This window comes from Diospyros lotus, chromosome 3 (assembly GCF_014633365.1).
Source record: "Diospyros lotus cultivar Yz01 chromosome 3, ASM1463336v1, whole genome shotgun sequence".
NCBI classification, from domain to species: Eukaryota; Viridiplantae; Streptophyta; class Magnoliopsida; order Ericales; family Ebenaceae; genus Diospyros; species Diospyros lotus.
The window spans coordinates 42,479,034-42,497,837 of record NC_068340.1 but is presented as its reverse complement, the minus strand read 5'-3'; the positions used below and the strand labels follow the sequence as shown (position 1 = coordinate 42,497,837).

The 18,804-nt window shown below is 48.5% G+C and overlaps 1 protein-coding gene across 1 annotated transcript; it reads right to left on the bottom strand.

Moving 5' to 3' along the window:
• Positions 1-278: 278 nt before the first annotated feature.
• On the bottom strand, positions 279-3,011 carry LOC127798216 (DELLA protein GAI1-like). Its single transcript, XM_052331605.1, has one exon. It carries the CDS (start codon positions 2,654-2,656, stop codon positions 827-829), a length of 1,830 nt encoding a protein of 609 aa, XP_052187565.1. The 5' UTR covers positions 2,657-3,011; the 3' UTR covers positions 279-826.
• Between the last annotated feature and the right edge of the window lie 15,793 nt (positions 3,012-18,804).

Here is an 18,804-nt window from a genome sequence, read left to right as displayed (position 1 = left end):
ATTAATTGCAGTAATGTTTGCTTTGTTTATCATTTACTTGATTTTATTTTCAAGTGATGGATGGATGGATGGATGCGAGTCGCTGACTTGACAATCTATGAGATCTCCATCTCATCAACTGATCGCCGTTCTTCCTAAAGAGAGACATAACAAGAGAAAGGCATAGCGCGCTTGTTGGCTGTTGTTGCTTCCTTTGAACTTCATCTTTCTTCCCCAATTATCATATGCGCCACCAACCCAAAAGGCCCCGTTTTCCACTTTCCCATCCCCCATATACATCATATCAATTTCCACTATTTTTCATACAATAACAAAAACCCACGAAAAAAAAAAAATTCACTGCTTCTTCAAATTCTCCCAAAAAGTCTAGTCATCGTCGTCCTCCCCCTATGCCTAGAGGTACAATCAATCTCTCTCTCTCTCTCTCTCTCTCTCTCTCTCTCTCTCTCCAACAAGGCAACAGCTACATATAGCAAAATACACATCGACCATGTCAGATCGATTCAACCTCAAAAAAAACCAATTACAACGTTCCATCCCAATCAAAACCATAAAAAAAAAAAAAACAAGATAAACAAAACCATAATAGGAATTTTTTTACCTAAACAAAGGGGTGGGCGGTAAATAAAAGGTGGGGGAAGTGAGGAAGAAGAAAAAAAAAAAAAAAAAAGCAGCAAGAGTGAAGAAGCCACTTTGCAAAATGGTAGGGTCTCACTCTCACTAAATCCACCACAACTCAGCTGCACTGCACGTTGCAATTCTTCCACTGGCACCAGGTTTGTTTGGCGGAGGTGGGCGGCTGCTGCTAATGGGTTGGGCTTGCTCATCACCTCTGGTGGGTCTGGATCTGGCTGCTGCTCGGTCTCCAGGCCGAGGTAGCGATGAGGGGGCGTGTATGCCAGCCCAGCATGAGGCACCCCCCGTTCTCTTCCACCCGGTAGCCCTCCCCGCCGTTGAACAGCGCCAGCAGCATGCTCGCCTGATTGAAAGCGTTGGAGCCCAGGTGAACCGCTTCGAACCCCGCCGCCCCCAACCGTCCTCGCCACTGCCCCAGGCTCTCATGGCGCTCCACCCGCTCCGCCCCCTCGCATGCCACCACGTTGCATATCTGCCGCCCCAAGTATATCTCCGACATCACCTTATCCTGGTTCGTTACCCCCCCGCCGCCCCCCTCTAACGAGTCGAACATCGTCGAATAGTAATGCAGCGATTCCGTGAATCGCTCCAAGAACACCCCTCCGTTGTGGTTGGCCTCCTGCTCCACCACCGTCAATATTTCCGGCTTCATCTCCTTCACCGCCAATAACACCTTCTCCATCGCCCCAGTACGACCCAACAATCGATGCAACTCGAACACCGAATTCACCGCCACCGCCTCTCCCTCTCGAAGATCCAGCATTGACGCATCCAGATCCGCCAGGCTGTTGGCCACAAATCCTCTGTACTCGAACTTCACGTGGATCGACTCCGCCAACTGAGCCAGTTTCCACCCAACTTCTTGCAAATGGTCCGTGTTGTCGTGCGACGGCGGCCCAATTCCCGTTAACCGGAAAGTAGGCGGGCCGCCGGGCCGGAGGGCCAGCGCCTGCATCAGTGCCGGCCACTGCATCCCCTGTTTCATGCTGAAATCGATAACGTGAACGTGCCTCTTGCTCGCAAAAGCCTCAAGGATGGCTTGATTTGCCGTGAAGTGAGCGAATTTCAGGTAGGGACAGCTCTCGTAGAAATGCATTTGGAGCAGGTCGGAGAAGGCCGAGTCCTGGGGATTCTCCGGGTACAATCGATAGATTCGGCGGGCGAGAGCCTCAGCGAAGTAGGTGGCGACCTTTCGCATCGCTCCGGCCTGGGACACGGCGAGGAAGCCGATTTTCTTGACTAGAGCATCGGCGAGCTTCAGATTGTCTTGTTGGACGGCCTCGGCGCAGGCCATGAGCGCGTGCACCAGTCTGATGCCGTTCTCCTGAGAGTCGACCAGGACCACAGGACGAGTTGGCTCAACGGAACCCGAACCCGTCGGAGCAGAATCGTTCGGAAGGCTCCAAATGTCAACTTGCGGGGACGCGGCAGTTGAGGAAGACGATTGGGACGAGGGTTTGAGGCGTTTGCTGGGGGGAGGCTGAGTTTGGGGATAGATGCAGGCTTTCCCTGGAATAGCTTTCAGATCGTAATCCGATGAAGACTCGTCGAATACTCGACGATCTTGTTGGAATGTGGCCCCCCTGGACCTGGAGGATTCAGCCGGAGCGAGAAAGGGATCGTCAATCGGCGGAAGGGAGGAGGAGGAAGAAGCGTCGAAATTGGGAAGAGGCTTGAGCTCGGAGATCATGGATTCGAGCCACGAAAATAGATCAGATGGGTTGTAGTGTACTGTGTCGGAAGCGAGGTGAGATAGCCCATCTTCCTGAGCATGGCCCATCACTTCTTCGAGCTGTTCGAGCTTCTGGGCAACTTCGGCCATGTCGGTGGCCTTCACCTTGTAACCCAACACGGCCAGTAGCTCATCATCTCCGGCGTCCTGTTCGGTCTCATCCCAAATCTTGCCTTTGGCACTGGAGGAGGTCACGGAGTAGCCTCCGCCGGATGAACTGCCAATAGCGCCGCCGCAGAAATTGCCCTGGTGCGGCGGAGGAAGTGGGTTGCGGCGGTCGCGCTTCATAGTTGAATCAGCAGGCACGATTTTGGATATGGGTATTGGAAGAAGTGGGAGTTCCTGGGGGCTGGGGGAGTCGGAAACCAACGGAGGAAGGAGGGATTCAATGGTTGAAGAAGACGATGAATCTGGGCATTGGAGATTGGACGAGCTGTGCTTGGATTTTCACTACGCTCTGAGAGTTGCAGTTGCAGAGGCAGCGAGAGAGAGAGTTGGTAAGAAAATAATAATAATAATAATAATAACAACAATAACAATAAGAAAAAGATAGGGAGGGAAGGGAGAGAAATAAGAAAGGCTCGTGACGGGGCGCGATCTCCAATGACCCCAACAGGCAAACAACAAACACCGCCACCACAACCACAACCACAACCACAGACCACATACCACAGCTGCTCTCCTCTTCCAGATAAGATAGGCACAATCCACTCTTTTTTTTTTTTTTTTTCTTTTCCCAGTTAATAATTATAATAATAAATGAAAAGATAAAATTATATTTTTTATAAAATTAAATATAAAAATTGACATGATCCAGTCGTATTCGCATGACTGTCCTTCTGTGGTACTCTTTTTAAGTAGATTTTCATTTTCAAATATGGTAAATATATACTTTCACTTTCTAAGCCAACATAGCCTACTACTACTATATCTATCTATTTATTTATTTATTTATTTGCGTGGATGTGGGTGTGGGTTTTAGTTAATTATAGTTGTTAGAGAATCTCTCAATAAAATTTAAAATTGATTCTTCCAAGTCCAAAAGAATCTTTGGATAATTGGTTTGCCGACTTGAAAATAATAATAATAATAATAATGTAATCAAAGGTTAGATGGGAACTTGACTTGGTTTCAATGTCTAATGGAATAGGAAATGCTAACGCATTGTTACTCTCCTAGTACAAATTAATAAATAAATGTCATTATTAACACCCCTAGGCATGGCATGGCATGGCATGGCATACGCTTCCCATGCACACCCTTCTTTGCATCTCTCTCTTTAGTAAACCTACCCAATTCATGATCTTCCTTTCCTTGCCTTGCCTTCAAATTGAACTGAATATGTCAAATTTTTATTTTATTTTTCTAAACATATATAATTTCTTGGAAACATAACCACTACCATTTATCTTTCTATTAAATACCTTACAAAAACAAAAACAAAAAAATTGATCTAATTAGAAATTCGTAGCACTATATATATGTATACATATAGGAATTGGCAGTGCTGATGATTCTGCCCATTTAATTAGAGGAGGAGGAGGAGGAGGAGGAGAGTAGACTAGAGTCTAGAAGTGAGCACCATTTATTAATTTGGTTAACCTACACTTCGTATTTGTATGGATAAAGTGTTACCAACCATATAAAAGCCATCAATACACTCGTGATAGTTTGAATTATTATTAAGTAGCTAGCTTCTATATATACAATTAATTGTAACATCGCCCAGCCAAATTCATACCCAATAATTCATTTTTTTAAATATTATCGAAATAATATAAACAGCCATTTTTAGTATATAATTATTAATAAGTATATTAGTTTTTTAATAAAAAGTTTTTATTAAATTACTATTATGTTGTAATTAACTTTAGTTCAAATCTGTAATCATATACATGACAAATTTTTTTTTTTTAATAATGTTATTTATTTAGATTGAAGATTCATCTTCAATTTAATTGACACATTTTTATTAGAAAGTTACACATTTGTATCTCTCTTTTTTTTTTCAATAAAAATGTGCTAACTAGCATTAATAATTTTTTTTTTTTTTTGTATTACTATTTTTAAGGTGACCTCGTAGTTTCCTCTTGGGACCATGACATTAATTAATTCTAGCTTTTATTTAGTTACCTAAACTTTAATCAATGCTGATCTGCCTATGTTTTACAAGATATATATATAGAGAGAGAGAGAAATATAAACGAATTTCTTAAATCTAAACCCAATTGTGGTTTAAATTCTGAATTAAATTGAAATACAAAGAGTTAAACAGTAAAAATAATAATGTTATAAGAACATGTATATCTTATTTGTACACATAATTGATGCATGTAGGTACGTACGTACGTATATAATAACATAGCTGTCGACGTTTGATTTCGGTCGACCGTAATTCGTTTTGGGCCGCGATGAGTCAATCCAAAGATACCGAGAAGGAAGGAAGAAAACCCCTCCCCCTCAAATTCCAAGCGTGTACACCAGAATCTTTTACGTTGTTCGGCCAGAACGATGCTTAGTCCACGGCCGCCATCTGATTATTCTCCCAGAGTGGCGGTATCTGATTATTATTTTTCTTGTCCTCCTTGTCTCTCATGGTCTCTTTGATTCTCATTTATCTTGAGGGGCTTTTACAATCTAGATAATATATAAAAATACAGTGTTTGTATAATGGGGGACAAACAGTTCTTACCGCCTTCGCAAGACCGGGAGTGGGATCCTCATTACGAGGGGCATGGGCTGTTACAGATAAAGTGACCGGACCCTACCTCTGACTTCTCAGTAGCTTTGCCGCTCATGCGAGCTGGAGGTTTTAGGCCAGCGACCTGGATGGGCCAGCGATCTGGAGGATATTTCAGGAGCTCGTTAGTCGATTGCTCCGAGCTCGTTGGGGGATTACCGGGAGCTCGCTATATGCTCGCTTTACGAGTTCCGGATCTTTGGTGGAGGTTGGACCTTCCTTGACGAGGTCGTCCGGGCCTTCTTGGCCTTGGATGATTGGGCCGGTCTATCAGACCGAGTCTGGCCCATGCGGGGTGATACGAGAAATACATATAACAATAGCATAGTTAAATAATTAATTAGTAGCTACCGATATCATACATACAGAGAGCATGGCATGGCATGGCTAGAAATTTGAAAAGAAAAAGAAGAAAAAATAAAAAAGCATTCAAAAATGAATTCCACACGGCAGTAGCCAAGTTACGTGGCATCTGGTGGCGTACGTGTGTGTGTGTATATAATTTAAATTAAATACATGAATGAACAGAACATGAACATGAACATGATGATGATATATCATATATATACTTACTCATGTATAGATAGAATAGATTATTTTACTTATATATTTTTTCGAAGGTGACGTGTGCCTAGAAACCAGAAAGGGGAAGGGAATTAGGAACAGCTAGCCCAACAGACTGATTGACACAGGTCAGCCACAGCGCCACCGCCCTTCCTCTGTCACTCACGGGGTCTCCTTTTCTGAACGTTGAAGGCAGGGTGGGCTCAATTTTATTATTTATCAGCTAGCTAGCAACCAGCATAAATAATATAAATTAATTAATTTTGCATGTAAAAGGTGCATGGTGTGTATTTACATTTATAATTAACTGACATAAACACATACATATATATGTATGTATATTAATATTATTATATAAAAATTGCCGAAGATTCATGACACGCTTTTTAAGTTATATATAGTGTGCACGTGACTTGAGGAGGTGGTGGGCGATAATTGGATTGGGTGGGTCCAAGCGGGCGTGGAGAAGGGAGTAGGGTAAGCATGCATGCTGCCGATCGATTGTTAATTTCGCTATTTTGGGGAGGTGCATGAGCATGATGGATGCAAAATACTGATGTTTGTTAATTTGTTGCAACAGACAGACGGATCATACACGAGAATTATTGGAGAAGAAAATATAATAAAAAATGATACATACATACATACATACATAGAGTTGGGTTGTGGGGCACCTGACCTGCAGCAACATTTTTGGCCAATTAACTTGGTGCCACACCATCGCCGTGCAGCCATGATGAGCCATCCATCATATATATATATATATATATGTAGCAAGCAATAGCTAGCTAGCTGTCTCCCCCTCCACCTATATATGCTGCTATATATATATATATATAATAATAATCAAATCAAACAAAACATTAATATTATTAAGGAGAAAGGAGGCCGCTTTTACATTACAATATGCTCATGCATGCTAGCTGCTTTCCCTCCTTTTAACTAACTGCTCTTCCTTTCATATTACATTATTATTATTATTAATTAATTAAAGTTAGTATACGTGGTTGGATATGGATATAAACTTAAAAGGCCTCCTAAAGTAAAAGAATAATAAAGCAGTAAGTAAATTAAAATCTCATCTCGTGCAACCCGCCCCAGCCCCATCACCATCACCATATTATACATATAATATATATATATATGTGCATGCATGTAGGTTGTTTGTTTGTGTTTTTTTTTTTTTTTTTTTTTTTTTTTACATATACACTGTTATATGTATTTCTCGCATCACCCCGCATGGGCCAGATTCGGTCCGATAGACCGGCCCAATCACCCAAGGCCAAGAAGGCCCGGACGACCTCATCAGAGAAGGTTCAGCCTCCACCAAAGATCCGGAACTCGTAAAGCGAGCGTATAGCGAGCTCCCGGCAATCCCCCAACGAGCTCGGAGCAATCGACTAACGAGTTCCTGAAATATCCTCCAGATCGCTGGACCATCCAGGTCGCTCGCCTAGAACCTCCAGCTCGCATGAGCGGCAAAGCTGCTGAGAAGTCAGAGGTAGGGTCCGATCACTTTATCTGTAACAGCCCATGCCCCTCGTAATGAGGATCCCACTCCCGGTCTTGCGAAGGCGGTAAGAACTGTTTGTCCCCCATTATACAAACACTGTATTTTTATATATTATCTAGATTGTAAAAGCCCCTCAAGATAAATGGAAATAAAGGAGGCCATGAGGGGCAAGGAAGAAGGACAAGAAAAATATAATCAGATACCGCCACTCTAGGAGAATGATCAGATGGCGGCCGTGGATTAGGCATCGTTCTGGCCGAACCACGTAAAAGATTCTGGTGTACACACTTGGAACGTCGGGGGGAGGGGTTTTCTTCCTTCCTTCTCGATATTTTTGGATTGACTCACCGCGGCCCAAAACGAATCACGGTCGGCCAAAATCAAACGTCGACATTTTGGCGCTAGAGGAAGGGGCCGCTCTGATCAATAGCCATGGCTAGAGGAAGGAATACTAGAAGTTCCGAGGCGGCGTCGACCCACCTGAAAATCACCACGACCGACCACGAGACTTACCACCAAATGGAGGACCCATTGCCCCGACAGCCGATACTCCTTTGCCGCCGCCCGCCGAAGACGCTCCCGGCATACCACCACGGGTCCTGTCCAGCCTACTGTCCAAATCACTGGGACAGGGACGATCCGGGACTGGCAGCAGCGCCAGGAAGCATTGGAGAATACGGTAATGCAACTCGCTGACGCGGTTAGAATTCTGGCCCAAGCTCAAGCACGGGCTGTCCACGACCCACCGGCGTCGCCTCGCAGGGTCCGCCAACCGCGGGAGGAGAGACACCCACCCGCGGAAGAAGATATCGGGGATAACTATCCGTCCCCAATTCACCGCTCTCCAGTCCGAGAAAGAAGCAGGCGATCGCAAGCCCAGCAATCAGTAGGACCGGACTCAACTGTGGAAGAGCTGTATCAGAGGGTGCGACAGCTGGAGGAACGACAAGGAGTCCGCAGCCAGAATAATGGCCGTGGGGATAGGACGCCGTTCGCCAGAGAAATTGAGCTCGAACCCCTGCCCCGGAGGTTTAAGGTCCCGAGCATGCCACAATATAATGGGGACAGCGACCCCTATGATTACCTGGATGCGTACAACGTGCAAATGGATCTACAGACAACCAGCTCGCTGGCTAAATGTCGCGCCTTCCCAGCAATCTTAGGAGACATCCCCCGAGCTTGGTTCAGGAGCCTTCCGCCTCGTAGCATCAACAGCTGGGAGGAGTGCCAACAGAGGTTCCTTAACCAATACAGGGCTCTAAGGAGGCAGCTCGCGCCACCTTACCACCTCGCCACCGTATTCCAGAAAGCAAACGAACCATTAAGGGATTACATCGCCAGGTTCAGGCGCGAGGTGAGCAACGTCGAGGATCCCTCGGATGAAAGTATCCTAACGGCGATCTCCGCCGGCCTCCGAAAAGACGGAAAGCTCTACGAGAGCATCTACCGAACCCCGGTCAAAGACCTGGGGGAATTCTATGAACGAGCTTCCAAGGAAATCCGATGGGAAGACGCCTTCGGGACGAAGAAGCCCGTCGGGTCGAGAGAAGAAGTTGGGGGCTCCAGCCAGAATAAGAGAAGGCACAACGGAGAAGACGGAAGAGAAGCTCGGGGGGAGCGTTCGAGCAATGAAGTGTTCAAGCGAGCTCGGAAGGCAGAGGGAGATGAGCGATCTCATAGATCACAGCGCTTTGACAGCTACTGTGCCCTGTCAGACCCCCAAGAAAGGATCTTCGCCATCGAAAGGAACAAAGAGGAATTTGGGAAGCCCAACCCGTTAAGAACCCCAAACAAATTCCGAAACAAAGAAAAATTTTGCACGTACCACAACGAGGCGGGTCACAACACCTCGGAATGCTGGGCCCTAAGGGACGCCATCGAAGATCTGATAAGAAGAGGTCGCTTGAAAGATTACGTGGTACGGCCGACTAATCAACCAAGCCAGCCGCCGGTACAGCAGCAGCCTCCCACCGATGACGACCAATCACCGGCTGTACGAACCATCTACACGATCCAAGGCGGGCCCCACCTCGCTGGTTCCTCCCACAAATCCCGCGACAAATACATACGAGAGGCCAACCATGTCTTGCTAGCGAGATCGGGCGAACAGCCGGTTCCCGCGAAGCGGCCTAGGGGTAACCCAATCCCAGAGAAGATGTTTTTCTCGGAAGAAGACGCCAGAGACGTCCATTGGCCGCACAACGACGCACTCGTTATACGAGCCCAGGTCGGCAACTCCGAAGTGCGGAGGATAATGGTGGACACGGGCAGCTCGGTAAATGTAATGTACAGAGCATGCTTCGATCAGATGGGTTTGGGACCGGAACAGTTGAGTTCGTCCCCAGAGCCACTCTATGGGTTCACGGGAGACGCAGTGATTCCCGTCGGTCGGATCAGCCTTCTCCTCACCATCGGGGATGCGAACCGCCAGGCCACTACTTTGGCAGAATTCCTAATAATTGACTGCCCCTCAACATACAACGTCGTACTCGGAAGGCCGGCGATGAACGACCTGGATCTAGTGACCTCAACCAGGTCGCTTACGGTGAAATTCCCGACCCCCGACGGTGTAGGGTGTGTACGAGGCGAGAAGCACCTCGCAAGACGTTGCTATGAGGACGCCTTGAAAATGGGAGCAAAGGGAAAGAAAGTAAATATCATCGCAAAAGTCGGCCCACGATCAACCGGCCGATGGGAGGACCTGGATCCACGCGAGGTCGACTGCGAAAAGCCCACCGGTCCCATGGAAGAGCTCGAAGATATCTCAGTTGGCGAGGCAGACGAGGAAAGGCACCTCAAGCTAGGCAAGAGTCTAGCCCCCGAGGTAAAATCCCAACTTACAGATTTCCTTAAAGCTAACCTTGATGTATTCGCATGGAACCACGAAGATATGGTGGGAATCGCCCCAGAAGTCATGTCACACAGGCTCAACGTAGATCCAGGCTACAGGCCAGTGCGCCAGAAGAGGAGGCCGATGACTCCGGAGCGTTATACCGCTCTTAAAGAAGAAATGGACAAACTCTTGGCGAATAATTTCATCAAGGAAGCCCACTATCCGGTCTGGGTGGCCAACCCGGTCCTAGTAAAAAAGAAAAACGGGAAGTGGAGGACCTGCATCGACTTCACCGACCTGAACAAGGCCTGTCCTAAAGACAGCTTTCCCCTCCCCAGAATCGATCAGCTCGTGGATGCAACGGCTGGTCACCGCCTCCTCAGTTTCATGGATGCCTATTCAGGCTACAACCAAATCCCCATGAACCCCACGGACCAAGAGCACACCTCGTTCATAACCGACCGGGGGCTCTATTGTTACAAGGTCATGCCCTTTGGATTGAAGAATGCTGGAGCGACCTACCAGAGGCTGGTCAATACGATGTTCGAAACACTGATCGGAAAAACCATGGAAGTATACGTTGACGACATGCTGGTAAAATTCGAGCAAGTGACGGACCACGTTTCCGATCTAAGAGAAACGTTTGGAGTCCTCAGGAAATATCAGATGAAGCTCAACCCGCTCAAGTGCTCCTTCGGTGTAGCCTCTGGAAAATTTCTTGGGTTTATGGTAAACAACAGAGGCATTGAAGCCAACCCAGACAAAATTAAGGCTCTGCTCGACATGAGGTCGCCCATAAGAAAGAAGGAGGTGCAAAGCCTCAATGGTCAGGTCGCGGCTCTGAGCCGTTTCACTTCAAAGGCAACTGACAAGTGTGCCCCGTTCTTCGAGCTTCTAAAAAAGGAGAAAGACTTCAGATGGACAGAAGAATGCGAGTTCGCATTCCAACAACTAAAGGAGTACATGGGACGGGCCCCACTACTCGCCAAACCTAAGGAGGGAGAGAGGTTGACCTTGTACTTAGGAGTATCCCAACAGGCTCTCAGCGCGGCCCTCGTTCGGGGGGAAGAAGGGGTGCAGCACCCCATTTATTACGTCTCCAAAAGCCTAATCGATGCAGAAACAAGGTACGCACCAATCGAAAAATTAGCTTACTGTCTAATAGTGGCATCAAGGAAGCTGCGACCCTATTTTCAAGCTCATGAGATCGAAGTCCTGACCAAATACCCATTGAAACAAATCCTCCAAAAACCGGATACCTCAGGCCGTTTACTAAAATGGTCTATTGAGCTCGCTCAGTTCGACATAAAGTACAAACCAAGGACGGCGATAAAGGGTCAAGCATTGGCAGACTTCATTGCCGAGTTTACTGGGCCAATTGACGAAGAGCCGGGAAACCTGAAAGGACCGTCCTGGGAACTATACGTCGATGGATCATCGAACGAACAAGGAGCGGGAGCCGGGGTTATGCTAATAAGCCCCGAAGGTCACAAAATCCTCTGCGCCCTGAGGTTCGGTTTTTTAGCCATCAATAATGAATCCGAGTATGAAGCCTTATTAGCAGGACTCCGCCTGGCAAAGGAAATACGAGCTGAATTCTTGGAGATCTTCAGCGACTCTCAACTAGTTGTCAACCAGGTGCGGGGAGAATACCAGGCTAGAGACACGAAGATGGCAGCATACTTACAGAAGGCACGCGAACTTTTAGCCACTTTCGAAAAATATGAAATGCATCAAATCCCCCGTTCCCAGAACTCTCATGCGGACGCTCTGGCTCGCCTAGCAACTGCCCGGGACGCAGAATTCTTGGGGGACATACCTGTCGATTTTTTGGCCACCCCGAGCACAGAACAACGAGATGAAACGCTACTGATCACGGTGCCCCAAAACTCATGGATGACCCCCATCTTGGAATATCTGCAAGACGGGAAACTACCGGAAGACAAGCTGGAAGCACGTCGCCTGCGAGCTCAACCCGCCCGATATTGCATCTACGATGAAAGACTGTACAAGAGGGGATTCTCAGCCCCACTCCTAAGGTGCATTGACGGCACCGATTGCCAGTCTGTGCTAGAAGAAATTCATGCAGGCCACTGCGGTAATCATGCAGGGGCACTCTCTCTGGCACAAAAGGCCCTCCGACAAGGGTTTTATTGGCCCACCGTGAAGCAAGATGCCATAGAGACGGTCAAGAAATGCGAGAAGTGCCAAAGGTTCGCCAAGGTTCCGCGAGCTCCGCCGGCTTACCTGCAGCAGATGAGCAGCCCTTGGCCCTTTGCCATTTGGGGCATGGATCTAATCGGGCCGCTGCCCACGGCTCGCGGAGGATGCAAACATGCCATAGTGGCAGTTGACTACTTCACCAAATGGGCAGAGGCCAAAGAGCTCGCACAGATCACCAGTGCGAAGACACAAGCTTTTACATGGGATAACATAATCTGCAGATTCGGAGTGCCACAGTAAATAGTAACGGACAACGGAACCCAATTTACCAGCGAGCAATTCATCCAATTCTGCGAGTCAATGGGGATTCAAAAGAGTTTCACCGCCGTTGATCACCCCCAGGCCAATGGGCAGGTCGAAGCAGTCAACAAAATAATCAAGCAGACCCTGAAGACAAAGCTTGAGGCTAGAAAGGGGGCCTGGGTGGATGAACTGCAAACAGTGCTATGGACCTATCGAACAACGGCCCGAAGCAGCACTGGAGAAACCCCATTCTCAATGGCGTATGGGTCGGAGGCTATGATCCCCGCTGAGAATAAAGTGGCCAGCCACTGAAGGGCCACCTTCAGCTCAGATCGCAATAACGAGCTACTGGCGGCTAATCTGGACCTGCTCGAGGAATCAAGAGATGTAGCTCGCGTGAGGATCGCCATTTATCAACAAAGAGTGGCACGATACTATAACAGGAAGGTCCGAATCTGACGTTACAACGTCGGAGATCCGGTACTACGCCTAGTACTGCCTGGAGCACGGGCGGCAAGCGATGGCACCTTAGGTCCTAACTGGGAAGGTCCATTTATCATCAAAGAAAATTTGAATAACGGAGCATATCATCTGGCAAATATGGACGGTCTCCCTCTCCCACGAGCTTGGAACGCAGAACACCTTCGTCCTTACTTTAGATAAATGTAATCGTTCTTGCCTATGCTCCGTCTTTTTCATTACGAATGACTTTCATGATTCTGGTCAGAATTTATGAACTTTCATTGCACTTTATTCTTATTGGTATTCGATTGAATGCCCCCGTAACGAGGGGTCGAGAAGCCATGGTTTGCGAGCTGAGGCCTAAATAACCTAGCCTCGGCGCTACGGTCAATGGCTTAACCGAGCATTCACCTTGGTCCCTCCCTCAGGTCGTGGTTTGCGAGCTGAGAACCAATCATCTTGACTTTATGTCATGGTTTGGAACCTACTGAGCAACCACTTCCACAAGTAACCCCGAGCTTGGGTTCGCTAGCCGAGGTCCTTTTATCTTGGCTTAAAGCCATGGTCTGCGACCTACCTGGGTGTTCCCTCTCAGTTCAAATAAAACTTGTAGAAGCCACTGGGTGTTAGCTGAGGACGTAACGCAACCTACCTGGACACATATCCCGGCCGTACAAGTCAAACGAAATAACAAGCCATGGTGTGTTAGCTGGGGTCACTCTATGACCCGCCTGAACATATAACTTGGTGGTACAGGCTGCGCTTTCACTAGCTGGGGTCCTCCTATCTTGGCTTAAAGCCATGGTCTGCGACCTACCTGAGTGTTCGCTCCCAATTTATTGAAAACTTATTAAAGCCTCAACATGCCGGCCGAGGCCGTGGCATAATCTCATACCCTAGCAAACTTTGCGTATTGGACCCTATCAGCTGAGGTCCGTCTTAACTTGGCTAAAAATAAAGCATTCGCGACCTATCAGGCACACGCCCTATAACGAGCTTCTCAGCCACCACATGTTAGACATGATCACAAGGCCGTCCGACTTTACATATATCTCGGGAAGGCTCTCGTTATTTCGTCAAAATATGCCGAACGGGGTTTCCTGGAAATTGCCTAAGTATGAGTGTTCGCGCTGATTATTACAACTATCATCAACGAGCTAGTTAAAGAGCGTTAGTCTACGAGCTGATAAAACTCCGGATCTACCTGGACCTATGTTCGAACAGTTTATTATCAAGTTACATACTCAAAAGTTCCTTATTAATGGACCTTTCAAAAATACGGGAGCTTTGTTGAAGAAATTTTCAAGTTATACCATGAAGAAGTTACTTTCAAGTCATGATTCAAGAATCGTCATGCCAAAACCTCGTCAGAGATAACTTGAATTCGCGAAGAAATCTGAGGCAACGTGCACAAAATGCCAATTTTTATTATGAGATGAAGCTCACATTACAAAAAAAAAAAAATGCATGTGGGAATCCTAGCTAAGAGAGGCGTTCGGTTCTGCAGAATCAACCTCGACAGGGCGAGCTTCAGTAGGTATGGTCGGCTGGAGATCGACCTCGACAGTCCCGGCTGGGCAAACCTCGGCAACCTCCACAGGAGGCTCCTTGGCAGTCTCACCAGGCTGAGCCGCGGCGACCCCGGATAGCTCGGCCCCGACCTGAAGAGCTTGCGCTGCGACCAAAAACGAGTCAAGGGGACTGGCATCGTCAGCATCCTCCGCGGCCTCGGCAGCATACCGAGCCACCTCCTCGACAGCCTGCGCACCGAAGAAGGAGAAATCCATCTCAGGATGGTTCACCCAAAGGGTGTACAGAAATGCCGAGCAGGTGTCGGATCTGGTCTCCCTACGAGCCACGTCCATCCGCTCTCCGACCTCCGCCCTTATATCGTCAATGGTCCTCTTGGCAAGCTCCTCGCATCGGACGGCACGATCATCCGCCCGTGTCCGCTCCTCCTTCGCCGCCCTAAGCTCTGCCTCGGTTGATTTGAGTCGCTCCCCAGCCCTCCGCAACTCCGCCTTCGCTCCATTTAGCTCGCCGGTGAGCCCGGAGTTGGCTTGCTCCCACATGTTCTTCGACCTGCGAAGCTCCTCGTCGAGATCTTTATTCTTCTAGATCTCCATCCTCAGACGCGTCAAGCAACCCTCCACCTCCTTTTGAGTGGCAAGAAGCTCGACCTGGAGATCTCTCTTCTCGTCCGAGAGCTTCGTTATTTCGGCCTTTTGGGTGTTCTTCTCGTCCTCAAGCTTCGCAATTTCGGCCTGACGGGACATGCTCACCGACTGAAGCTGCTCCTCAAAATCTTTGTACTGAGCTCGGAGCTTCACGGCAGCAAGAGAAGTCTGCAAAAGAAGAAATGTTAGCTCATTAAAAAAGTAGGTTAAGAAACCAAGGTACGAAGAATTCCTACTTACCACCAGGCTGTGACGGGCGACAAAATCACAAAGGGGGATTCCCTTTAACTTCGGGTCGTCGAGGGGCTTCGAGTTCGGACCCAGGAAATCGGGCACGGAATCCAGGAGGGGACCAACAAAGACCCCTCCTGGCAGGGCCTCCACGGCCAGCTCCTTCTCACGGACCCTGACCCGTTTGGCCCTGATATCCTCCCCCTGTTGCAGCTGGTCCGATCTCCGTTTCGAGCTGGCAGCAGGAGCGTCTCGAACCTCCACTGCGACCTCCTTCCCACGGGCTCCACTCGAACCATGGTCTCGGGAGGCAGGGGGCCGATGCCCCAGCTGCAGATGAGCTTGCTTTGACTGTTGGGGCTGACGGGGCAGTGTTCTTTGCCGCTGCTCCTGCTGCCCCCCCCCGGCGACTGTTGGGTTTGCTGCTGCTGGGGGCGTGATTGCGGCTGCGGTTGCTCCGACCTGCCATCCCGCGAGCTATAGCTCGGGGTTATGGAGGACGTAGTGCTCGACCTCGCCCTATGACGCTTCGGTTGGAGGAGCTCGAGATCAACCATATTATCGTCTTGGTCGGCTTCCCCTCTTGAACTGTTCGTCTCAGCGAGCTGTAAGCCGGAAGGGAGAACCTCCGCACCCAAGTCCCTGAAATGATCTCCCTCGATAGTCTCGGTGCCAAGAGGAGGGGCAAGCTCGTATTCGCGAAGTAGCTCGTCCGAAAGTTCAAGAATCTCCGAGCTCGACTCCGCAGCCACAAGTTTGCCAAGGATATCAGTCTCCTCGGCCGATAAAATCGGTTTCTTCCCCCCAAAATCTGCATCAAAGCATGAGCAAGTTAAAACAAGCACTCTCGGAACAAAGGAAAGATTTGTGAGAGCTCATATTCTCTTACCAGGGGTCAGTGCGAAGCTACAATTCCTAAGTAGAGAAAGGGAAGGGCAAGACATGAAGAACCAACTGGACTTGTAATCGCCCACGTTGGACTTCCCCTTTGCTTTACCCTGAGGAAGGGAGGCCTTGTACGGAGAAGGACGAGCCGCCAGGTAATACAGCCCGTCCTTGGCATTTTTGAAAGAAAATAAAAATCTTATCAGTTTTGGCGAAGGGAGAGGAAGTTTGTTTATAAGGAATAAAACAGCCAAAGAAGTAAGTTGGGCATACGAATTCGATGTTAGTTGGAAGGGGGCGAGCTTGACGTCGTTCAAGAGGGCGATAAGGTATGGGGCTATTGGGAACCTAAAGCCAGACTCGAGGTGTTGGGGGCTAATAGCTATGAAATTGGCTGGCGGGTAGGCTGCATGGGAGCTCGATGCAGGGATGTATACTCGGCAGGTCCTGGGGAGACGAAACTCCTGAGCACAAGTCATCACCTCGTGAAGCTTGGCCTTGGACGAGAATCTCTTGAAGACCGCAAGATCAGCACTCCCACCAGCGATCTGATCTTGAACCTTCAGCTCGGTTTCCCGAGAGGTCGGGACGGCGACCTCCCTGCACCCCGAGCTCGCACCCCCAAGATTTTGGCCCTCCATAATGAGACAATCTTCGGAGCTCGAAGTGTCGTTTTCTCCTACGATATAATTGCAGCGCTTTTGACCTGAATTTCCACGGTGTTGGTCGGACATCTACAAAGGAAAAGAGAGAACAGTCAGGTCGCAAGTCGCGAACCAGACCTCAAGAAACTAGAAGAAAAACCCTAAAACGTCCCCTAGGTCTTCCAGGCCGAGCGCTTCGCAAAAGGGGTGTCGCCTAGGGCGGAGGGGCTGCAGCCGCAAGCCCGGTGTTCCATGAAAAGCTAATCCTAAGGTCATTGGACCCAAAGGCCCAGCAAACGACAAACCGAATCGTGTCGTTTCTCCAAAAATGAGAACGACATCGATCGACGAAGCCAGAGAAACCACCGACGGCTAACCAACGGTGGACGGCCTCACAAGAAGAAGAAGAAAGTCACGACAAACTTACCTAAAAGCTGCGCTTGACGACTGAACGGGGACTCGTACCAAGCACCGAACGAGAACGGCAGACGTCTGAAAGCACGGCGATAACGGAGGCCTCGAGAGAGAAAAAAGAAAGAAAGCAGGGAGGCAAAGGTTTGAGGGAGTTTCAAAATAGTGTGAAAGAAGAAGCGGGTGGACACTCCCCACTATTTATACTGACGGCCTGGTCCATCCCAACCGTCGGATCGAATGACGACTTATCACATGCTCCGCATCCAGCGGCCGCACAACAGCTTGTGGGTCCCACGAGTGTAATCATGCGCAGAAATGGGGAGGGGCGCGCATTAAATGCGCTGCCGACAAAGCGTGCTGCGTGGAACAACGAGACTTAAGGTGATTGGACAGAAGTCGGAGGGATGGAAGAACAGTTGGCACGCGTCAGTTCCCAGCACGAAGATCGTGCCGCGAACTGGGGGGCTTATGTTATATGTATTTCCCGCATCACCCCGCATGGGCCAGACTTGGTCCGATAGACCGGCCCAATCACCCAAGGCCAAGAAGGCCCGGACGACCTCATCAGGGAAGGTCCAGCCTCCACCAAAGATCCGGAACTCGTAAAGCGAGCGTATGGCGAGCTCCCGGCAATCCCCCAACGAGCTCGGAGCAATCGACTAACGAGCTCCTGAAATATCCTCCAGATCGCTGGACCATCCAGGTCGCTCGCCTAGAACCTCCAGCTCGCATGAGCGGCAAAGCTGCTGAGAAGTCAGAGGTAGGGTCCGATCACTTTATCTGTAACAGCCCATGCCCCTCGTAATGAGAATCCCACTCCCGGTCTTGCGAAGGCGGTAAGAACTATTTATCCCCCATTATACAAACACTGTATTTTTATATATTATCTAGATTGTAAAAGTCCCTCAAGAAAAATGGAAATAAAGGAGGCCATGAGGGGCAAGGAAGAAGGACAAGAAAAATATAATCAGATACTGCCACTCTGGGAGAATGATCAGATGGCGGCCGTGGACTAGGCATCGTTCTGGCCGAACCACGTAAAAGATTCTGGTGTACACGCTTGGAACGTCGGGGGGAGGGGTTTTCTTCCTTCCTTCTCGATATTTTTGGATTGACTCACCGCGACCCAAAACGAATCACGGTCGGCCGAAATCAAACGTCGACATACACAAATATATATATGTTGTATTGTATTGTATTGTTGTTAACTTTGTGTAATTATTATTAATACATATAATAATAATTATAAGTAATTAAAAAAACTTTTTGTTCAGTTACACTTAACGGTTGCTGTTAATTGCTTCTAATTAAATAAAGGAAAATCAATCGTCAACGCAACTTCTTCTCCCTTAATGATCCTTCCGTTTCCGGCCGCGTCCAGCCAGCCAGCCAGCCAGCCACGTACGTGTGCATGCAGTACAACAACTGCAACTGGGCATCTCATTCTCAATTCTCATTCTCAGCTGGATTTAGAAATTTAATTGATAATTTGGTTCAAAACTGCAAT